The sequence below is a fragment of the Oncorhynchus mykiss genome, chromosome 27 (genome assembly GCF_013265735.2).
Source record: "Oncorhynchus mykiss isolate Arlee chromosome 27, USDA_OmykA_1.1, whole genome shotgun sequence".
Classification (NCBI taxonomy): domain Eukaryota; kingdom Metazoa; phylum Chordata; class Actinopteri; order Salmoniformes; family Salmonidae; genus Oncorhynchus; species Oncorhynchus mykiss.
Genome location: NC_048591.1, coordinates 40727889 through 40751189, shown reverse-complemented (window position 1 = coordinate 40751189; position 23301 = coordinate 40727889). Strand labels below are relative to the sequence as shown.

The 23301-nt window shown below is 40.9% G+C and overlaps 1 protein-coding gene across 4 annotated transcripts in view; it reads right to left on the bottom strand.

The window, feature by feature from the left end:
• The window catches only part of LOC110507225 (1-phosphatidylinositol 4,5-bisphosphate phosphodiesterase eta-1-like), a 147662-nt gene that overhangs the window by 88875 nt on the left and 35486 nt on the right, over positions 1-23301 (bottom strand). Inside the window, exon 1 of one of the 4 annotated variants that reach the window (XM_036964770.1) lies at positions 21789-22175. The exons of the other annotated variants lie outside the window; for them this stretch is intronic. Coding sequence (XP_036820665.1) covers positions 21789-21831 — 43 coding nt within the window. The 5' untranslated portion in view covers positions 21832-22175. Of the gene's footprint in view, positions 1-21788; positions 22176-23301 lie in introns of those variants that run through there. 4 annotated transcript variants of the gene reach the window in all.

Genomic DNA, 23301 nt, shown 5'->3' with positions numbered 1-23301 from the left:
TGCTATCCCCAGGACTCAGTCACTGTTACTGCTATCCCCATAACTCAGTCACTGTTACTGCTATCCCCATGACTCAGTCACTGTTACTGCTATCCCCAGGACTCAGTCACTGTTACTGCTATCCCCAGGACTCAGTCACTGTTACTGCTATCCCCATGACTCAGTCACTGTTACTGCTATTCCCTTTACCAGACAGGAAACGGGGGAGGAATACCAACAATGAGACAATTGACTATTTCACCCCAGTGAATACTGACAAAGCTGAATACCAAACATTGTGTGTGTGTGTGTGTGTGTGTGCGTACGCGCATGCGTGTGTGCGTGGACCCTGATCATCTCTGTCGGCATATACAAAAGAGTTCAGATCAAAGCTGTGTTGTATCACTGAGGCCCAGGCCAATCAAACACTGTATAATTGGGTCAATGAGAGATGGGGCTCTGTGATGGCCCAATGAACAAAGGCTGCCTCCGTCGCCCTCAGAACTTACCGAACACTACAGGACAAGACAGGACAAGACAGAACTGGAGTGAACAAGACAGGACAAGACAGGACAGGATAAGACAGGACAAGACAGAACTGGAGTGAACAAGACAGGACAGGACAGGATAAGACAGGACAAGACAGGACAAGACAGGACAGGAGTGAACAAGACAGGACAAGACAGGACAAGACAGGACAAGACAGGACAGGACAGGATAAGACAGGACAAGACAGGACAAGACAATACAAGACAGGACAAGACAGGATAAGACAGGACAGGATAAGACAGGACAAGACAGGACAGGACAGGATAAGACAGGACAAGACAGGACAGGATAAGACAGGAAAAGACAGGACAAGACAATACAAGACAGGACAAGACAGGACAGGACAGGATAAGACAGGACAAGACAGGACAAGACAGGACAGGACAAGACAGGACAAGACAGGACAAGACAGGACAAGACAAGACAATACAAGACAGGACAAGACAAGACAAGACAGGACAAGACAATACAAGACAGGACAGGACAAGACAAGACAGGACAAGACAAGACAGGACAAGACAAGACAGGACAGGACAGGACAGGACTGAACTGGACATGTCACACATAATACAGCACACAGACCTGGTCTAAATACTTGTTCTTTTCCACCATCACGTCAAATCAAATGTATAATTTCTAAAGCCCTTTTTACATCAGCAGATGTCCCCAAGTGTCTCCGATCAATTTCACCACTGGTCCTGGCCCAAAATACAGTATCTTTGTTATTATTATCTATCATTATCATCATCATCCTCAACTTCAGGATTAATTCCTTTTCGATTCAGAACTGAAATCCAAATCAGAAATTGAGAAAACTTGCCCGATTATTTTCTGTGAGGATCATGATGACTGTCTAGAACCTTCTTTGTTATTCATATCCATACTCATATACATATTCATATCCATATCCATATCCATATTCATATCCATAATCATGCTCATATCTATACTCATATCCATCCTCATATCCATATTCATACTCAGATCCATACTAATATCTATATCCATATTCATATCCATATCCATAACCATGCTCATATCTATACTCATATCCATATTCATATCCATATCCATAATCATGCTCATATCTATACTCATATCCATATTCATATCCATATTAATATCCATATCCATAATCATACTCATATCTATACTCATATCCATCCTCATATCCATATTCATACTCAGATCCATACTAATATCTATATCCATATTCATACACATATCCATACTAATATCGATATTCATATCCATACTAATATCTATATTCATATCCATACTAATATCTATATTCATATCCAGACTAATATCTATATTCATGTCCATACTAATATCTATATTCATATCCATATTCATACTAATATCTATATTCATATCCATACTAATATCTATATTCATATCCATACTAATATCTATATTCATATCCATATTCATATCTATATTCATATCCATACTAATATCTATATTCATATCCAGACTAATATCTATATTCATATCCATACTAATATCTATATTCATATCCATACTAATATCTATATTCATATCCATACTAATATCTATATTCATATCCATACTAATATCTATATTCATATCCAGACTAATATCTATATTCATATCCATACTAATATCTATATTCATATCCATACTAATATCTATATTCATATCCATATTCATACTAGTATCTATATTCATATCCAGACTAATATCTATATTCATATCCATACTAATATCTATATTCATATCCATATTCATATCTATATTCATATCCATATTCATATCCATACTAATATCTATATTCATGTCCATACTAATATCTATATTCATATCCATATTCATATCCATACTAATATCTATATTCATATCCATACTAATATCTATATTCATATCCATACTAATATCTATATTCATATCCAGACTAATATCTATATTCATATCCATACTAATATCTATATTCATATCCATACTAATATCTATATTCATATCCATACTAATATCTATATTCATATCCATATTCATATCTATATTCATATCCATATTCATATCCATACTAATATCTATATTCATATCCATACTAATATCTATATTCATATCCATACTAATATCTATATTCATATCCATACTAATATCTATATTCATATCCATACTAATATCTATATTCATATCCATACTAATATCCATATTCATATCTATATTCATATCCATATTCATGTCCATACTAATATCTATATTCATATCCATATTCATATCCATACTAATATCTATATTAATATCCATACTAATATCTATATTCATATCCATACTAATATCTATATTCATATCCAGACTAATATCTATATTCATATCCATACTAATATATATATTCATATCCATACTAATATCTATATTCATATCCATATTCATATCTATATTCATATCCATACTAATATCTATATTCATATCCATATTCATATCTATATTCATATCCATACTAATATCTATATTCATATCCAGACTAATATCTATATTCATATCCATACTAATATCTATATTCATATCCATATTCATACTAATATCTATATTCATATCCATACTAATATCTATATTCATATCCATACTAATATCTATATTCATATCCATATTCATATCTATATTCATATCCATACTAATATCTATATTCATATCCATATTCATATCTATATTCATATCCATACTAATATCTATATTCATATCCAGACTAATATCTATATTCATATCCATACTAATATCTATATTCATATCCATATTCATATCCATACTAATATATATTCATATCCATACTAATATCTATATTCATATCCATACTAATATCTATATTCATATCCATATTCATATCTATATTCATATCCATATTCATATCCATACTAATATCTATATTCATATCCATACTAATATCTATATTCATATCCAGACTAATAGCTATATTCATATCCATACTAATATCTATATTCATATCCATACTAATATCTATATTCATATCCATATTCATATCTATATTCATATCCATACTAATATCTATATTCATATCCATATTAATATCTATATTCATATCCATACTAATATCTATATTCATATCCAGACTAATATCTATATTCATATCCATACTAATATCTATATTCATATCCATATTCATACTAATATCTATATTCATATCCATACTAATATCTATATTCATATCCATACTAATATCTATATCCATATTCATACTAATATCTATATTCATATCCATACTAATATCTATATTCATATCCATACTAATATCTATATTCATATCCATATTCATATCCATACTAATATATATATTCATATCCATACTAATATCTATATTCATATCCAGACTAATATCTATATTCATATCCATACTAATATCCATATTCATATTAATATTCAGTAACATCCGCTCCATACTGAATCCAGTATTAATGACACAATTAGCTGCTGCTGGCCTCATCACTTCTGCTGCACAATGACAACACAAACAAAGACAGAACACAGTCTGAATGGAGACAGGCTGGTTAGCTAATAACTGAAGACGTGACTAGGCTGTTGGTGGATATAAATACGCTGGAGTGGTTTGTGGCGCAGCGTGGAACTAAATCGCATAAGAGTAATGTGATATGATTCGGTTCTAGTGGCTAATCTAAATTCAGCCAGTCTCTGCCCACAACTACACACAGACAATTCCACACCAAACACTGGTGCTGCAGATGTTTTCCACACACACACACGCACGCACGCACACACGCACACACACACACACACACACACACACACACACACACACACACACACACACACACACACACACATACACACACACAAGGCACGCAGTCATGCACACACATTCTCGATTAGTCCAAAACCAAAATGTGTGGCACTCGCGCACTACGGAATGTATATTTCACACTCGGTGGCTTCTGCCATCTGTTTCATTCAGCTAATGACTGTGGGCTTAGAACTAGGTACTGTAGGTATAATGACTGTGGGCTCAGTACTAGGTACTGTAGGTATAATGACTGTGGGCTTAGAACTAGGTACTGTAGGTATAATGACTGTGGGCTTAGAACTAGGTACTGTAGGTATAATGACTGTGGGCTCAGTACTAGGTACTGTAGGTATAATGACTGTGGGCTTAGAACTAGGTACTGTAGGTATAATGACTGTGGGCTTAGAACTAGGTACTGTAGGTATAATGACTGTGGGCTTAGAACTAGTTACTGTAGGTATAATGACTGTGGGCTTAGAACTAGGTACTGTAGGTATAATGACTGTGGGCTCAGTACTAGGTACTGTAGGTATAATGACTGTGGGCTTAGAACTAGTTACTGTAGGTATAATGACTGTGGGCTTAGAACTAGGTACTGTAGGTATAATGACTGTGGGCTTAGAACTAGGTACTGTAGGTATAATGACTGTGGGCTTAGAACTAGTTACTGTAGGTATAATGACTGTGGGCTTAGAACTAGTTACTGTAGGTATAATGACTGTGGGCTTAGAACTAGTTACTGTAGGTATAATGACTGTGGGCTTAGAACTAGTTACTGTAGGTATAATGACTGTGGGCTTAGAACTAGGTACTGTAGGTATAATGACTGTGGGCTCAGTACTAGGTACTGTAGGTATAATGACTGTGGGCTTAGAACTAGTTACTGTAGGTATAATGACTGTGGGCTTAGAACTAGGTACTGTAGGTATAATGACTGTGGGCTTAGAACTAGGTACTGTAGGTATAATGACTGTGGGCTTAGAACTAGTTACTGTAGGTATAATGACTGTGGGCTTAGAACTAGTTACTGTAGGTATAATGACTGTGGGCTTAGAACTAGTTACTGTAGGTATAATGACTGTGGGCTTAGAACTAGGTACTGTAGGTATAATGACTGTGGGCTTAGAACTAGGTACTGTAGGTATAATGACTGTGGGCTTAGAACTAGTTACTGTAGGTATAATGACTGTGGGCTTAGAACTAGTTACTGTAGGTATAATGACTGTGGGCTTAGAACTAGTTACTGTAGGTATAATGACTGTGGGCTTAGAACTAGGTACTGTAGGTATAATGACTGTGGGCTCAGTACTAGGTACTGTAGGTATAATGACTGTGGGCTTAGAACTAGGTACTGTAGGTATAATGACTGTGGGCTTAGAACTAGTTACTGTAGGCATAATGACTGTGGGCTCAGTACTAGTTACTGTAGGTATACTGACTGTGGGCTCAGTACTAGTTACTGTAGGTATACTGACTGTGTGCTCAGTACTAGTTACTGTAGGTATACTGACTGTGGGCTCAGTACTAGTTACTGTAGGTATACTGACTGTGGGTTCAGTACTAGTTACTGTAGGTCTACTGACTGTGGGCTCAGTACTAGTTACTGTAGGTCTACGGACTGTGGGCTCAGTACTAGTTACTGTAGGTATACTGACTGTGGGCTCAGTACTAGTTACATTCGGTCTCCTCAGTAAGATCTAAGCACGGACACCTGTCAGGGACCTGGAGAGCTCTGTAACTGGGGAAAACAACTCACTCTACGTTCTAACCCATCTTCTGCATACACACAGATCTGTTATTTAATTTGATCACTCTTTTGTCGCAGATCATTGTCATGCACAGCAGGAAATGCAAATTCTAAATATTCAAGGTTTAAAAAGGCTTCTAAAGTTGTTAATTTCCACTTAAAACGTCAGACTTGATTTGCCCTGACGAAAAATGTATCAACCCCGACAAGAATTTACATTTCCTGATGCTGCAGGATTATTTTCCTACTATGAGAACAGGGCCAAATGAAAACACCTCATATGCACTCTATAGTCTATGCAAAACCCACTCACAATACCTGCCTCATTACCAATGAGAGACAACACTCCTGAATCTCTCACACATGCTGTACCAATAAAGACACAAACACACACACACACACACACACACACACACACACACACACACACCTGCATGTCTGTCTGTTTGTCTGTCACTCACCTAGCTGAGCCAGTCTGCATATCGATGGCACAGCCACGAAGCCGCCAACATGGTAGACCCTAAGGGCAAGCAGCGTCGTCACGGCTACCACAGATGGACGGGAGCACGGGTTTGATTGCTCCTTCTGACCACAGAACATGTCCGTGTCCCTTTAGCTCAGAGAGCTAACACAGTCCCAGAGCCCACTATCGTTTCACACAAAGACACAACCTGTGACTACCCAGCTCAGAGAAAATCTGACCGTCTATGGTTTCGTCTTGACATCTACTCCAGCATGGAGACTCTGTAGAACATCACCTAGTCAACAACTAGCCATCCAATTGTATCACATCTCCTTCCAAGAGCTTTCTCTCTTTCTCTGAACTCTAATTAAGTCGTTCACACACCGAGACAGCAGTCCCCTGGCCCCCCCATCTGTCTATCCCACGCCCTCTCTCCTCCCCCTCTCCTCTCCTCTCCTACCTCTCTCTCTGAAGCTCTGAAGGCCTTTTGAACTTGTGCAGCTGTGTGTGTGGCTGCTCACATGCTGCCCTGCACAGGGATGTACTGGGAAGAGGCCATTAATACATTGTTCTGTTGTGGAGATTGAAGTCCAAATGGACACAAAGAGGAGAGGAGCAGGCCCGACCTGTATTCATCCTGGTGTGTGTGTGTACCAGATAGGGTCAATCTAGCCCACTTGGGAGTTAAGTGGGGTTAAAAGAGTGATGACGGTACATAAAACCCCCCTACACAGGAGCTCCAGAGTGGTGCAGCAGTCTAAGACACTGCATCGAAATGCTAGAGGCATCACTACATCACTAAACGTGCAGCGTGTCAAGAACCATTGAGGCTTGACGGGGTCGTGTTTCAGAGGAAACCTTGGCTCTCGAACTCCGCCTCTTCCGAGTCCGTACGGGAGATGCAGTGATGGGACAAGACTGTAACTACCAATTGGGGAGAAAAACGGGTAAAATGTACAAATAAATACATAATAACACTACTTAACAGGGGACCTGTGAGTGTGTTCATGAGATTGTAGGTAGGTACCCTGTGCGTGCAGGTGAATGTTATGGTCTGTTAGCATGTCTTCATTTAAATACAGAGAAAAGTGAGTCAGAATATCTAAGCTGGTTTTTTTTTAATCCTAGTTAGTAGGATCTTGATTGGATCCCAGCTTCGAGCTTAGTGAAAACGAGTTAGATAGGACAATATGGCAATATGTTTTTCTGAATTTAGGCTTAGGGTGGTTTGATTAAAATGTGTGGTTAGAAAAAGACACTGCACTTCCATCCTCTCTAGCATGGCCAGACAGTGATGACTGGACTTGGGTGGTATACCGTATTTACCGTATTTCAGGGTATTTTGAAGTACTGATGGTATGATTGTCAATACCGCCTCATATTTTATACAGTATTTACCATATATCGGGGTATTTTGAAGTACTGACGGGATGATTTTCAATACCGTCACATTTTTATTCACAAAAAATCAGTCACATGGTGTGCTTGTTAACGAAGAGCACATGGAGCAAACTGACGATCCACTTTTGAGCAGCACCAGAGAAGGGATCAGGATATACTTGAAATTCAATACTAACGTTTTCTCAATATCTTATAAGTTAACTATACAAGATATTCCATATACATTTGCTCCAGCTCAGGGATCCAGCTATGAATTTGGTTGGCTAACTTACTAGCTATAATGTCAGGTGGCTATCTTGCAATAACAAGCTTCTTGGTTACAGCAGAGACAAACGCCTTTTGTTTAGCTTCATGAGCTGGGTTGTCTGCCCCTGCAATTAGTTTAAATTCGCTAGTACTTTGTTATTATTTGTTAGCATACAACAGTGCGTTTGGAAAGTATTCAAACCCCTTTACTTTTTCCACATTTTGGTACGTTACAGCCTTATTTTAGAATTGATTCAATAGGATTTTTTTCCTCATCAATCTACACACAAACAGGATTTTAGACATTTTTGCTCATTTATAAAAAAAATAAAAAAAAATGTAATATCACATGTACACAAGTATTTGGACCACTACAGACAATTCCTTCGACGTCATGGCTTGGTTGTTGCTCTGACATGCACTGTCAACTGTGGGACCTTATATAGACAGGTGTGTGCCTTTCCAAATCATGTCCAATCAATTGATTTTACCACAGGTGGACTCCAATCAAGTTGTAGAAACATCTCAAGGATGATCAATGGAAACAGGATGCACCTGAGCTCAATTTCGAGTCTTATAGCAAAGGGTCTGAATACTTATGTAAATAAGGTATTTATGTTTTTTATTTTTAATACATTTGCAAAACTGTAATTTTTTTTGTCAATATAGGGTGTTGTGTATAGATTGCTGAGAAAAATTGTTCATTTAATCCATTTCAGAATTAGGCCGTAACGTAACAAAATGTGGAAAAAGTCAAGGGGTCTGAGTACTTTCCAAAGGCACTGTATATATATATAAATATGTATCTTTAAAAATGTTTTACGTTTGGAAAGAAATAGCGGCCCTTGTATGCCCTGCCGGTAATATCATATACCCCGTTATGGTACATGATGAGAAGGGGGTAGCTGCAGCCCAATATGGCGACCGGAGTATGAGCAAGTGGGTGTGTGGAAAGGAAGGAGTGGGTGTGTGGAAAGGAAGGAGTGGGTGTGTTGAAAGGAAAGGAGTGGGTGTGTGGAAAGGAAGGAGTGGGTGTGTTGAAAGGAAAGGAGTGGGTGTGTGGAAAGGAGTGGGTGTTTCGAAAGGAAAGGAGTGGGTGTGTGGAAAGGAAAGGAGTGGGTGTGTGGAAAGGAGTGGGTGTGTCAAAAGGAAAGGAGCGGGTGTTTTGAAAGGAAAGGAGTGGGTGTGTGGAAAGGAGTGGGTGTGTGGAAAGGAGTGGGTGTTTCGAAAGGAAAGGAGTCAGCGTGTGGAAAGGAGTGGGAGTGTCAAAAGGAAAGGAGTGGGTGTGTCAAAAGGAAAGGAGTGGGTGTGTTGAAAGGAAAGGAGTGGGTGTGTTGAAAGGAGTGGGTGTGTCAAAAGGAAAGGAGTGGGTGTGTGGAAAGGAATGAAGTGGGTGTGTGGAAAGGAGTGGGTGTGTCAAAAGGAAAGGAGTGGGTGTGTGGAAAGGAGCGGGTGTTTCGAAAGGAAAGGAGTGGGCGTGTGGAAAGGAAGGGAGTGGGTGTGTGGAAAGGAGTGGGTGTGTCAAAAGGAAAGGAGTGGGTGTGTCAAAAGGAAAGGAGTGGGTGTGTGGAAAGGAAAGGAGTGGGTGTGTGGAAAGGAGTGGGTGTGTCAAAAGGGAAGGAGTGGGTGTGTGGAAAGGAAAGGAGTGGGTGTGTGGAAAGGAGTGGGTGTGTCAAAAGGAAAGGAGTGGGTGTGTCAAAAGGAAAGGAGTGGGTGTGTGGAAAGGAAAGGAGTGGGTGTGTCAAAAGGAAAGGAGTGGGTGTGTCAAAAGGAAAGGAGTGGGTGTGTGGAAAGGAAAGGAGTGGGTGTGTCAAAAGGAAAGGAGTGGGTGTGTCAAAAGGAAAGGAGTGGGTGTGTGGAAAGGAAAGGAGTGGGTGTGTGGAAAGGAGTGGGTGTGTCAAAAGGAAAGGAGTGGGTGTGTGGAAAGGAAAGGAGTGGGTGTGTGGAAAGGAGTGGGTGTGTCAAAAGGAAAGGAGTGGGTGTGTGGAAAGGAGTGGGTGTGTCAAAAGGAAAGGAGTGGGCGTGTGGAAAGGAAAGGAGTGGGTGTGTGGAAAGGAGTGGGTGTGTCAAAAGGAAAGGAGTGGGTGTGTCAAAAGGAAAGGAGTGGGTGTGTGGAAAGGAAAGGAGTGGGTGCGTCAAAAGGAAAGGAGTGGGTGTGTGGAAAGGAAAGGAGTGGGTGTGTCAAAAGGAAAGGAGTGGGTGTGTGGAAAGGAAAGGAGTGGGTGTGTGGAAAGGAAAGGAGTGGGTGTGTCAAAAGGAAAGAAGTGGGTGTGTGGAAAGGAAAGGAGTGGGTGTGTCAAAAGGAAAGGAGTGGGTGTGTCAAAAGGAAAGGAGTGGGTGTGTGGAAAGGAAAGGAGTGGGTGTGTGGAAAGGAGTGGGTGTGTCAAAAGGAAAGGAGTGGGTGTGTGGAAAGGAGCGGGTGTTTCGAAAGGAAAGGAGTGGGCGTGTGGAAAGGAAAGGAGTGGGTGTGTGGAAAGGAGTGGGCGTGTCAAAAGGAAAGGAGTGGGTGTGTCAAAAGGAAAGGAGTGGGTGTGTGGAAAGGAAAGGAGTGGGTGTGTGGAAAGGAGTGGGTGTGTCAAAAGGAAAGGAGTGGGTGTGTGGAAAGGAAAGGAGTGGGTGTGTGGAAAGGAAAGGAGTGGGTGTGTGGAAAGGAAAAGAGTGGGTGTGTCAAAAGGAAAGTAGTGGGTGTGTGGAAAGGAGTGGGTGTGTCAAAAGGAAAGGAGTGGGTGTGTGGAAAAGAGTGGGTGTGTTGAAAATGCTCTGCTATAGGTTAGAGGGTTTTGATTGAGCTGTGTTTTTTATTCAACAGTTTCTTACCACACAACTACCGTGAGAGTTTGGACCTCTGTTTTGAAGCCAAAAGATGAGTCTGAGTCAGATATCACTGTCAGGTTTACAAAAATAATTGTACATTTTCAGTTGTAAAAACTGACCTTTTTATTTTTAAAGTACAGAGGATGGATGTTGCTTGTATGTGTTGTACCCTAAGTGTAGGAACACCTGCTCTTTCCGGACTGACCAGGTGAATCCAGATGAAAGTTACAACTTGTTAAATTCACTTCAATCAGTGTAGGTAGATCAGTGGTCGCCAACCGGTCGGCATTCCTAGTCGATCACCAAATATGTACAAGGTTAATTTAATAAAGCACAGTCTCCTGGTGGGATGGAAAGGCCAATAGCTAAGACGTGGTTGATTCATTTACTAGGCTCAGCAGAATGTCCATGTTCTGTGGAAAGAGCTTTAGGGGTCCAAGGAACAGAAACCGTGAGAACACGGACATTCATACAAATGAAAACACACTTTTAGCCTGCATGCTGTATGCACATGGACACATACTGTACATATAGGCAGATACATCATCCGTACTGACATCACTCAGTGCACATCTCTCACATTGACGATGTGGACAAATGGTCCATGTTAGTCAATACAGCCAATGCAAACGTAGACATGACATTAGCTAAAAGACTGTGCTCTCGTCAGCATGTGAGTATGATCACTTGACTGACTCATTTGTAAACTACAGGCCTTTCTGTTGGGTTGAAACCAAGTCGTTTAAGTCCAAACTGTAAAAAATGAATTATTACTTATTCGGATTTTGGAAAAAAACACTTTCAGTGCTAACTTATACAACTAAAACCAGATATAAAGTATGTAGAAAAGGTAACGGTGATATTTATTTTTAAATAATATAATCTTTGAGAACTAACAATCATCAACATAAAAGCTAGGCAGTCGGGGAGAAGGGACAATTCTGAGTGGACAAAACGTTAGGAACAACTTCCTGAAAATTGAGGTGAACCCACTTTTGCCCTCAGAACAGCCTGAATTCGTCAATGCATGGCCTCTACAGGATGTCAAAAGCGTTCCACAGGGATGCTGGCCCATGTTGACTCCAATGCTTCCCACAGTTGTTGGCTGGATGTCCTTTGAGGGGTGGATCATTTTTGATACAAACATGGGAAACTGTTACGTGTGAAAAACCCAGCAGCATTGCAGTTCTTGACACAAAGGCACTTAAAATATTTGGTCTTGCCCATTTACCCACTGAATGGCACGTATACACAATCAATGTCTCAATTGTCTCCAGGCTTAAAAAAATCCTTCTTTAACCTGCCTCCTCCTCCTTCATCTACACTGATTGAAGTGGATCTAACAAGTGACATCAATAAGGGATCATAGCTTTCAACTGGATTAACTTGGTCAGTCTATGCCATGGAAATACTATATTTTGTTATTATGTTTGAGCAATAGAACACTGGATTAATTAGCCATGAAAAAGTTCATAGAATTGCAGGAAATTAGCTTTAAAACTGAAGCGTTTTCTCTCAGCTACATGGAAAAATGTGTGGAATTGCAGGACATTTGCTTAAAAAACAGCAAAACATTCTCACAGCTCCATGGAAAAATGTTACGGATTACAGTTTTTCTCAGTTGCTAAAACACTAAAACCCATTGGCTGAACAAAGTCCTCAGTTGCTAAAACACTAAAACCCATTGGCTGAACAAAGTCCTCAGTTGCTAAAACACTAAAACCCATTGGCTGAACAAAGTTCTCAGTTGCTAAAACACTAAAAACCATTGGCTGAACAAAGTTCTCAGTTGCCTGGACTCATTTAGCTAATTGTGCAGTCTGTTGTCAATACCTTAAACCATTTCACATGGTAAAACACAATTTTGCAGATCTCACTTAGACTTTTCAGCAAAACTCTAAACGCATTCTCATTCTCAAAACACATTCTGCACTCTAATGCACATGTCATCCATTCTGGTAAACACAAGTGGCAACAATCAAATACAAATAGAGAACATATGTCATTGATTGAACACAACCACTCAAAATTGATTTACAGTTTTTTTGGATTGCTTACACACTAAAATGAAAAGTAGTACACTATTAGCAAAACCTTACACTCAAGAAGCAAAACATCAGCCCCTATTTGCACAACTATAAGCACATTGTCAACCTCACACTTGTTGCAAAACTATACACACAGTGATTTGCAAAACACTAAACACACTTAACATACATTACACACAAACATCTATCATGAAGTTACGTCCTTGCAATACCAAAGCACTGACTGTAAAATTACCACACTGTCCAACCAATTGGTTCAACACAGTCATCAGGTGTGCAAACACTCGTTTGCTGAACTGTAGACGCACCACTCAGGTGTATAAGCACTATAAAAAGCAGCAGGTGAGTTCATCGGTCTTCAAGCACAATGGAAAGAGTCCGAGAAAGAGTAAGACGAGGAGGAGGAGGACGAGAAGGAGAATGAGGAGGACGAGGAGAACGAGGACGAGGAGGAGAACGAGGAGGACGAGGAAGAGGATGAGGAGGAGGAGGAAGGGGAGGAAGAGGAAGACAAGAAGGTGCTCAAAGAGGACCGAATCTGACAAATGAGATCCGCGCAACACTGGTTGACCACGTTGTCAACCACGGCCTGACGCTGAGGGAGACTGGACTGCGAGTACAGCCAAATCTAAGCCGATATACAGTCGCAAGTGTGATGAGAACATTTCGACTGGAAAATAGGTATTGTAAAAATATCATCATATCAAAAACATCTGCACGGTTTCAGTAACTGCTTACAGTACTGTATTCTATGCACTATCAGCACTTCTGTTACCTTTTCCTGTGAAATTACTGTACTATTGTATACTGATTTTTTTCTACATAGGATTGAGGGTCAGGGACGACAAGGGGGAAGGCCTCCTATGTTCACAGAACAGCAAGAGAGGGAGATAGTAAACATGGTTTTGGCCAACAATGCTATAACACTCAAGCAGCTCCAAGCTAACATTGTCAATAACCACGCCATTTTCAACGATATCCATCAGGTCTCAACATCAACACTGGCACGCATCCTAAAAAAAAACATATTCAAATGAAGCAAATTTATCGAGTGCCTTTCGAGCGCAATTCCGAAAGGCTGAAACGACTGCGGCATGATTATGCAGAGGTATGTATTCACTTTAGCAGTGTGATCTTGCATACTGTCTCATAATCTTTTACTGTACTGTAATATGTATACTAGATCTACACTGAACTACACAATTTTGCCTGACACTGTTTTACGAATGGATAGAGAGGAGGTCCAGCATGAGTTCATTTACGTAGATGAGGCTGGGTTCAACCTGACGAGAACACGAAGGAGGGGAAGAAACATCATTGGCAACAGTCAATGTCCCAGGGCAACGTGGGCATAATATAACACTCTGTGCAGCCATTATACAGAATGGGGTCCTCCACCGCCATGCCCATATGGGCCCTTACAACACAGCACTCATACTTACATTCTTGGACCAATTGCACAACATAACAGCAGCAAATCAAATCAATCATATGCAATACATTGTTGTCTGGGACAATGTGTCTTTCCACCACTCTGCTCTGGTTCAGATCTGGTTACAGCAACATCCACATTTCACCATCCTATATCTTCCACCACACTCTCCATTCCTCAACCCTATAGAAGAGTTTTTCTCGGCATGGCGGTGGAAGGTATATGATCTCTGTCTTCAGGCTGAGGTACCCCTCATCCAAGCCATGGAGGAGGCCTGTGACCAGATGGAGGTAGCAGCAATGCAAGGATGGATTCGTCATTCAAGATGTTTCTTTCCAAGGTGTCTTGCTAATGGCAACATTGCCTGCGATGTTGATGAAATTCTCTGGCCAGATCCAGCTAGGCGAAGAGGCAATGTCTAGTTTTTATGTTGTTTTTTTTACTTACAATACGTAAAGTGACGTTTGGTTACAGTATTATGAATCTCCTTGTCAACATTTTGGGCGTGTTGAGAAATAAATTAGTTTCTTCAGTCTGCAACATTGGTCTTGTGTAGTGTTTGGTGAATTTACATTATATTTGTACTTTGTTGATAGTAGCCTACTCTAGTCATAGGGAAGTAGAAGTGCTAAAAGTGTTTTAGGTTTATCACAGCAGAGTGTAACTCGTGTCAACAGAGTATAGTAATGTGAAACGTGTGTGTTTCATATGGTAACAAAGTGTTGTTTTTATAAAGAAGTGTATAGTTTTTACAAGAGTGTTTAATTTTGCAAAGGATCTGTGGTGTTTTGCTATTTGGGTGTGTGGTTGTGCTAATTGTGTGTAGTGTTTTGAAAACACGGGCCCTGTTTTGAAAATCGTGCTTAAGCAATCCAAAAAAAACTGTAACCTGTTTCAAATGATGCGACACAACCAATATAAGCCAATTCAGAGAGCAAACAGGTTGTTGAAGGTGGGAAGGAGAAAGTCTGAGAATGGATAGAAGAAACAATGTGAGAAGACGAGGACGAGTGCGTATGCGAGGTGGGCGATGAGGAGGAAGAGGAGGAGCAGGACGAAGAGGAAGACAAAGAGTGGAAATATCTGATGAAATTCGAGCAACAGTTATAGACCATGTTCTTGTCCGTGCACTGACAATGAGGGAGGCAGGACTTAGAGTGCAACCCAATTTGAGCCGATGTTCTGTGTCCACCATAGTAAGGACATTCAGAGAAGAGAACAGGTACAGTATACTGCTGTATTTTTGTAATTGCAAATTTACTGTACTACACTATATGCAGCTGTTTCAATAGACATTTGTAAAGTTAATCACTGTATGTATTGTACTGCATGAATATGTTTTGTAACTGCACAATTACTTTTTGTAGAATTGCAAGGCTGCCACATGCAGGTGGAAGGTCAGCTATATTCACTCAGCAGCAAGAGGCCGTTATAGTTGGCATGGTCCTTCAAGATAATGCAATACGACTCAGAGAACTCCAGGAACGAGTGATACAAGACAACACACACTTCCAGGGAATCGACAGTGTGAGCATTTCCACAATTGACCGTGTCCTCCATCGTAACAGGATGCGAATGAAACAAGTATACAGAGTACCTTTGAGCGCAACTCACCAAGGGTGAAAGAACTGCGAGCTCAGTATGTACAAGTCAGTGTACATTCAGAAACATTTACTGTAATCCAGATTGTCTACAGTACTAACACATACTATGTGAATGACATTACTCTTCAGTACATACAATGTACGGTATGTGAATCAGAAGCCTAATTGTACTCTACAGTATAGCACTGTCTCTGTACGTCTTACAAAATCCTACATACAGTATATTGTATTTCTACACAGACAATATTTGACTTGGAATCCTTGGACAGACCCTTTGAGTTCATCTAACAAAGAGGAGAAGGAGAGGCCGAAACATGATTGGACAGCGGGCCATTGTTGAAGTCCCTGGTCAACGAAGTGGCAATGTCACAATCTGTGCTGATATTAGCAACCATGGTGTTCTACATCACCATGTTACTCTCGGGCCATATAACACCCAGCACCTTCTAAGATTTATTGCCAATCTAAAATATATTTTATTTGAGCAGCAGGTTCAAGAGCAGCAGGGTCAAGAGCTAAATGAGAATCTCATTCCCACCTATGTGATAGTGTGGGACAATGTCAGTTTCCACCCAGCTGCTCAGGTAAGGGAACGGTTTAACATCAATGGGCAGTTTATGAACTTGTACCTGCCTCCATACTGGCCTTTCCTGAATCCGACTGAGGAGTTTTTCTCCTCTTGGAGATGGAAAGTGTATGATAGACAACCCTACACCAGAGTAAACCTGCTGCAAGCCATGGATTTAGCCTGTGGTGATATAGGTGAGGAATCATGTCAGGGCTGGATACGGTACACAAGAGGCTTCTTCCCCCGTTGCCTCAGGAGGGACAATATTGCTTGTGATGTCGACGAAGTGCTCTGGCCTGACCCAGCCCAAAGACAAGAAGAAGCACATTGATCACATGTTTACTCCTTTGATTTTTGTCCCTTTTAGTATTGTGTACTGTAGTACAGTGCATTGTAGGCTGTATACTGTACAATGGACACATTGTATGGCCCTGAACATTGTGCTTTCCATTTATTAACAGTACTGACTGCTCAATAGATTTTGACTGGTTGCAGGTTCATATCAACAAAGAACAAGAATTACAGTATCACAGAGACAAAGGACACGTTTGTGAGATGCAGGGTACAGTACTGTAAAAATAGGGGTACAACGAGGAGGAAGAACAAAAAACAAAATTGCAAAGAGCAAAGCAGAGTAGTAATTTCTGATCAATTTTGTTCATCAAAAGACAATGACGGAAAAATATGAATTTTTTTTATATTAAAAATGTTCTTCTCTGTGAGAATTGTATGTTTTGAACAATGTGTTTTCTATTTTTCAGTGTATTGTTTACTGAGTGCTTGAGAGTGTCAATTTGTTCATTATTTGACAGCAGTGTTTGATTTTGAACACAGGTAAAACTGTTCTGAGGCGAATGTTTCGTTTTGCGAGAGGAGTCGGAGGTTATGTAAATAGTGCTTGAAGATGAGGTTTTTATGTTTAATGTTTTCAGGAAATGGAGTAACGTTTCGGGAAATTGTGTTTTAGCAATTGAGAAAAACTGTAACCAGCTCTGGTACAAGGGGCTCCCTGAGAAGGCTATACCAGCCTGAACATCAAAAAGGAAGAGAGAGAGAGCGAGAGAGAGAGAGAGAGAGAGAGAGAGAGAGAGAGAGAGAGAGAGAGACAGAGACAGAGACAGAGAGACAGAGACAGAGAGAGAGAGAGAGAGAGAGAGAGAGAGAGAGAGAGAGAGAGAGCGAGAGAGAGAGAGAGAGAGAGAGAGAGAGACAGAGACAGAGACAGAGAGACAGAGAGAGAGAGAGAGAGAGAGGGAAAGAGAGTGGGAAAGAGAGAGAGAGAGAGAGAGAGAGAGAGAGAGAGAGAGAAAGAGAGAAAGAGAGAGCGTGACAAAGAGAAAGAGACAGAGAGACAGAGAGAGAGAGAAAGAGAGAGAGAGAGATAGAATGTGTGATTATTAGTATAGTGCTCAGGCACTCCAATATTCCCTCAACTGTTTTAGTCTTCTCTCTCTGTAGGAGCAGAGCTGGGCTTCCATGTCAAACTGTCTGATCTCCCAGACTTCACAGGAAACAGAAGAGTGGAGACTTAAGCAGCTCTTTACTTTAGCAGAGAGTTCTGGCTCTGGGGATTGCATAATGTGAGATCAATTCGACCAAGCTTCTGGTGGCTTAAACTAAGAAGAGTTGGGTTTATTTACTAAAGTAACAGTCACAGTAAATGAATACACTCATACAGTATATGTACACACACATACACATACAAGCCCAGTGAAAAAAATCATAAAAATACACAAACACATACCTGATACCATCAGCTCCTCAACACGTAATTTCCCATTATGCATAGCTCCTGATGCCCATGAGAATTCAACCCTGTCGAAACTGAGCCTCTGGTATTCACTGCATGTTTCAGCAAGTCATTAACGATACTATAAAAATTGTAATAAATAAAAACATGGGCTTAACAAATCATGCCATAGACCAACTAAACAAAGAGACAGATATCTGATCTTTGAAATTCTATGTACTTGCAAACCACAAATGATTTGGCTGAGGATTGTTCCAGGGGTGAGTCTAGCAGAATAATGAATAAAACAGGCAAATAGAATGAAGAGAATGACAGGAAGTATGGAGAAGATGTTAGCTCAGGGTGAAAGAGAGAGAGAGAGCAAGAGAGAGAGGGAGAGAGAGAGAAATAAAGAGAGAGAAAGAGAGAGAGAAAGAGAGAGAGATAGAGAGACAGAGAGAGCGAGCGAGCGAAAAAGAGAGAGAGAGAAAGAGAGAGAGCAAGTGAGCGAGCTGAGATTCCTCATCATCATCATCATCAGGAGAGGAAAGGCTGGAAGAAAAACACATTTTACTTGAAAAAGCCATTTCCTCCATGTGGAGGGGATTAACAGCAGTGTGCCACACAAACACAATTAGAAATAGAGCCCAGAGATTACACACAATATTTCTCTCTCTCCCTCGCTCTCTGACTCTCTCTCGCTCTCTGACTCTCTCTCCCTCTCTGACTCTCTCTCTCTCTCTGACTCTCTCTCCCTCTCTCTGACTCTCTCTCTCACACACACAGAGGGGAGGAGGAGTGGCAGTTTGACACTAATGCTGCTTTCAAGAAGCAGGGGTTGAACCAAACTGTTGACAGTCTGTGAAGCAACGCAGAGACAGACCTTTCTCTTTAACAATCTGTGGCATGGGCACCCACTCAGCATATAATAGCAGCTATACTGTATACAGTCATAAAGGAACATGGTGCAGGAAACACCTGTCCAGACGTCTCCCCTTTGTGTTTCTATCTATAGCTCTGGTCAATGGAAATGGGTTGAGAAAGGGAGGGCTGCAACAGTATACACACTAGCATCACACTGTAACATATAGGTCTAGACTAGCATCACACTGTAGCATATAGGTCTAGACTAGCATCACACGTGTAACGGATGTGAAACGGCTAGCTTAGTTAGCGTGGGCGCTAAATAGCGTTTCAATCAGTGACGTCACTTGCTCTGAGACCTTGAAGTAGTAGTTCCCCTTGCTCTGCAAGGGCCGCGGCTTTTGTGGAGCGATGGGTAACGATGCTTCGAGGGTGACTGTTGATGTGTGCAGAAGGCCCCTAGTTCGCGCCCGGGTATGGGCGAGGGGACGGTCTAAAATTATACTGTTACATTGATGTTGTTGACCCGGATTACTGGTTGCTGCGGAAAAAGGAGGAAGGTCAAAAGGGGGGTGAGTGTAACGGATGTGAAACGGCTAGCTTAGTTAGCGTGGGCGCTAAATAGCGTTTCAATCAGTGACGTCACTTGCTCTGAGACCTTGAAGTAGTAGTTCCCCTTGCTCTGCAAGGGCCGCGGCTTTTGTGGAGCGATGGGTAACGATGCTTCGAGGGTGACTGTTGATGTGTGCAGAAGGTCCCTAGTTCGCGCGTGGGCGAGGGGGCGAGGGGACGGTCTAAATTTATACTGTTACACACGCTATAACCTATAGTTCTAGGCTAGCATCACACTATAGCCTATAGATCCAGGCTAGCATCACACTATAGCCTATAGGTCCAGACTAGCATCACACTATAGCCTATAGGTCTAGGCAAGCATCACAGTATAGCCTATGGGTCTAGACTAGCATCACACTATGGCCTATAGGTCCAGACTAGCATCACACTATAGCCTATAGGTCTAGACTAGCATTACACTATAACCTATAGGTCTAGACTAGCATCACACTATAGCCTATAGGTCTAGACTAGCATCACACTATAGCCTATAGGTCTAGACTAGCATCACACAATAGCCTATAGGTCTAGACTAGCATCACACTACAGCCTATAGGTCTAGACTAGCATCACACTATAGCCTATAGGTCTAGACTAGCATCACACTATAGCCTATAGGTCTAGACTAGCATCACACTATAGCCTATAGGTCTAGACTAGCATCACACTATAGCCTATAGGTCTAGACTAACATCGCACTATAGCCTATAGGCCTCTGACTCCGTCAGATCAAAATGAAGCAACATTTAATTTCTGCTCGGTAAGACACAAAACCAAATCTAGTACCAAGATCCGTTAAAGAGGCTCAGTGGCAAGGTACAGTCACATAATAAACGGTGGTACTTTATCCACATTTTATAGGCCAATAATAGATTAGTAAACTGATAACTGTGAAATTAAACAGTTTGCTGTCACCCTTCAATACACGTCACAGAATGCTGGTGGCCTTCAATGTGCACCAGTGTCCTCTGGCTAGAGGGTGGGTTACATTGTTTGACAGATGAATGTTCTGAGCCTTTTTAAGCTTGAATCTGTTCAGGGTGGACTGGTGCCAGATGAGCTGGTCCATTTTTAGCCCAGTCTAACTCGGGATTTTGCTCAAACATGGGCCATGTGGGTGCCTTAAGAGGGAGGGGGGGTAGAAATGCCAGGGACGATTTTTGGTCCCAGTCCACTCCTGAATATGTTCTCCCTACAGATAGAAGTGTTCCTTTTTCTATTCAAATAAAATATAATACTTGAGAAAATGTGAATAAAATGGCTCAATGGTTAGCCTACACAGCCTATTTTGTTTACATCGGCAGCATGTATCTAACTGTTTCAACAAGCACACATGCAACTCTTGTCAGGAAAAAAAGAGGATGTTCTGCCTCTTCGCGACAGACATCCAGCCGGGAGCAGAAGGCATTCCTCTGCAGCACCATGGACAGTTCCCTACTTGTGCTGCCTCTCACTTGCGAGGAGTGGACGTGCGCTCTCGGATTCCATAGACTACTGTTCTACAAAGACATATAGATTTCCTGGCAAGACAAAGACACTCCCAACATGAATTTCTGAGTCAAATTTAAAAAATCGTAGGATCATACCAACAAAAAAAGCGTTATTTTTTAAAACTGTTTGGCTACATTGTAAAGGCATTAACGCATGGGCTGTGATATTGAACTCAACAATGTAATGCATTTTTGTCCACACCGATGCATAACAAATGCTTATTTATCACACTCACAATAACAGCCTCAAAAACCAACAAGACACAGGCATTGTCACCATAAAAAGAACAACAATACCGAATCAAACAACTCAAAGAATTTAGGAATAGAGCAATCCATTCAGTAGACGGTCCAGGTTTAAACATAGGCTACATTTTGATAAAACGCCCTCGCCCCTCCTCACCTAGCGTACCATCAAACATATATTGAAAAACAGTAGAGGTGAGTAGAATGCTTACCCTTCTCAAAACTGAGATTTTTGCATACTTCAAGTTCAGCCATTTAAAAATTGATTTACTGTTTGAATAGCTTTGGATAAGTAATGATGCTCCAGGATAAAGGGGGGCGATGATATTTTGAGGTAGTGCTCTCATTTAGTTATTGTCCTTCCATTCACTTTGGACATCGTTTCCATACAGTGGGTAGGCTCCAGTGGGGTACCCTAGCTGCCAAGACGTAAAATACCATCTATTGGTCTGAAATTCCCCTGTGTCCCCATGTTACTCCTAGTCCAAAAGGAACGCATGTTTTTATCCGTGACACACAGTCGCCAAACAACCCATAGATGAACTGAACTGACAGGATCGCTCTGAACGCTCCACAAAACCTGCTGCCCATCTCCCCTGCGCAACACTCACACACGTCTCTGCTTAACTCTCTGCGCAGAGAGAGCAGAGGTGATGGAGTTTGTCACAATCCTCACACCAGTCGTGCCAAACGAAAAAATGTGATAAATCGATTCTCTTGACAAATGTATGCGATAGCCGGGCGAAGGGAGGGGAGTAGTGGGGCTGTCATACACGGGGAGCTAGTGGATGTTAAATTACAGCCAGCGGATATAATGGAGAAAGTATACTACCTTGCAAGGGACTCAAAATAGCCTAAGATAATTTCTGATAGGCTATGAACAAAAATCATCCCCAGGTTGTTTGCCATGTAGGCTAATTGACGACAGTTCCGTGTGATTTCACATCGAGTTGCATTTCAGATTTACAATTGTGTTCCATGGGAATCAGAAATGAAAAACTGAAACTTTAGTTTTGACAGACATTCTATTACCTTTCATCTCACCAGGCTCTGACGTGGAGAGCGCGATGGGACGGGGCTCTGGGGAGTTCAAGTGAGAAGGAACACCAGGTCCAGAGAAGGGAGACGGTTTATTTATTATCCGACCTAGTTCTCTCTCGTTGCTTTCTATTACCCAGTACGTTATTAGCATCACATGTGTCCTGCCACTGCTGCATCTCCAAAAGACGTAAACTGTTCGGAAAATGGAAACCCATTGAACAAAATGTATCTTAAAACAGAAGCCTGGTAAAATCTCCCTTTAGCCTGTGTTTGTTTCCACTTTAAGTTTAAGCATCGGTGCGTGACGGTAATCGCCCTGGGGCTGCGTCAAACAATTACTGAGTAATTTCCCTCGCTTGAGAATGGATTTGCTCATATCTAATTTCCATCCCTCGACGAATGGATTTGCTCCTATCGGGTACATTATTAGAAGGCTGGCGACCTTTTGGTGGTTTGAATTTTAAAAATAGGCTATCGCTGTGAAAATGGTAATATAGTGCATTCGGAAAGTACTCAGACCTTTTGACTTTTTCCACATTTTGTTAAGTTACAGCCTTATTCTAAAATGATTAAATCGCATTTTCCCCCTCATCAATCTATAACCAATACACCATAATGAAAAAGCAAAAACAGGTTTTTAGAAATGTTAACACATTTATAAAAATAAACAGAAATATCACATTT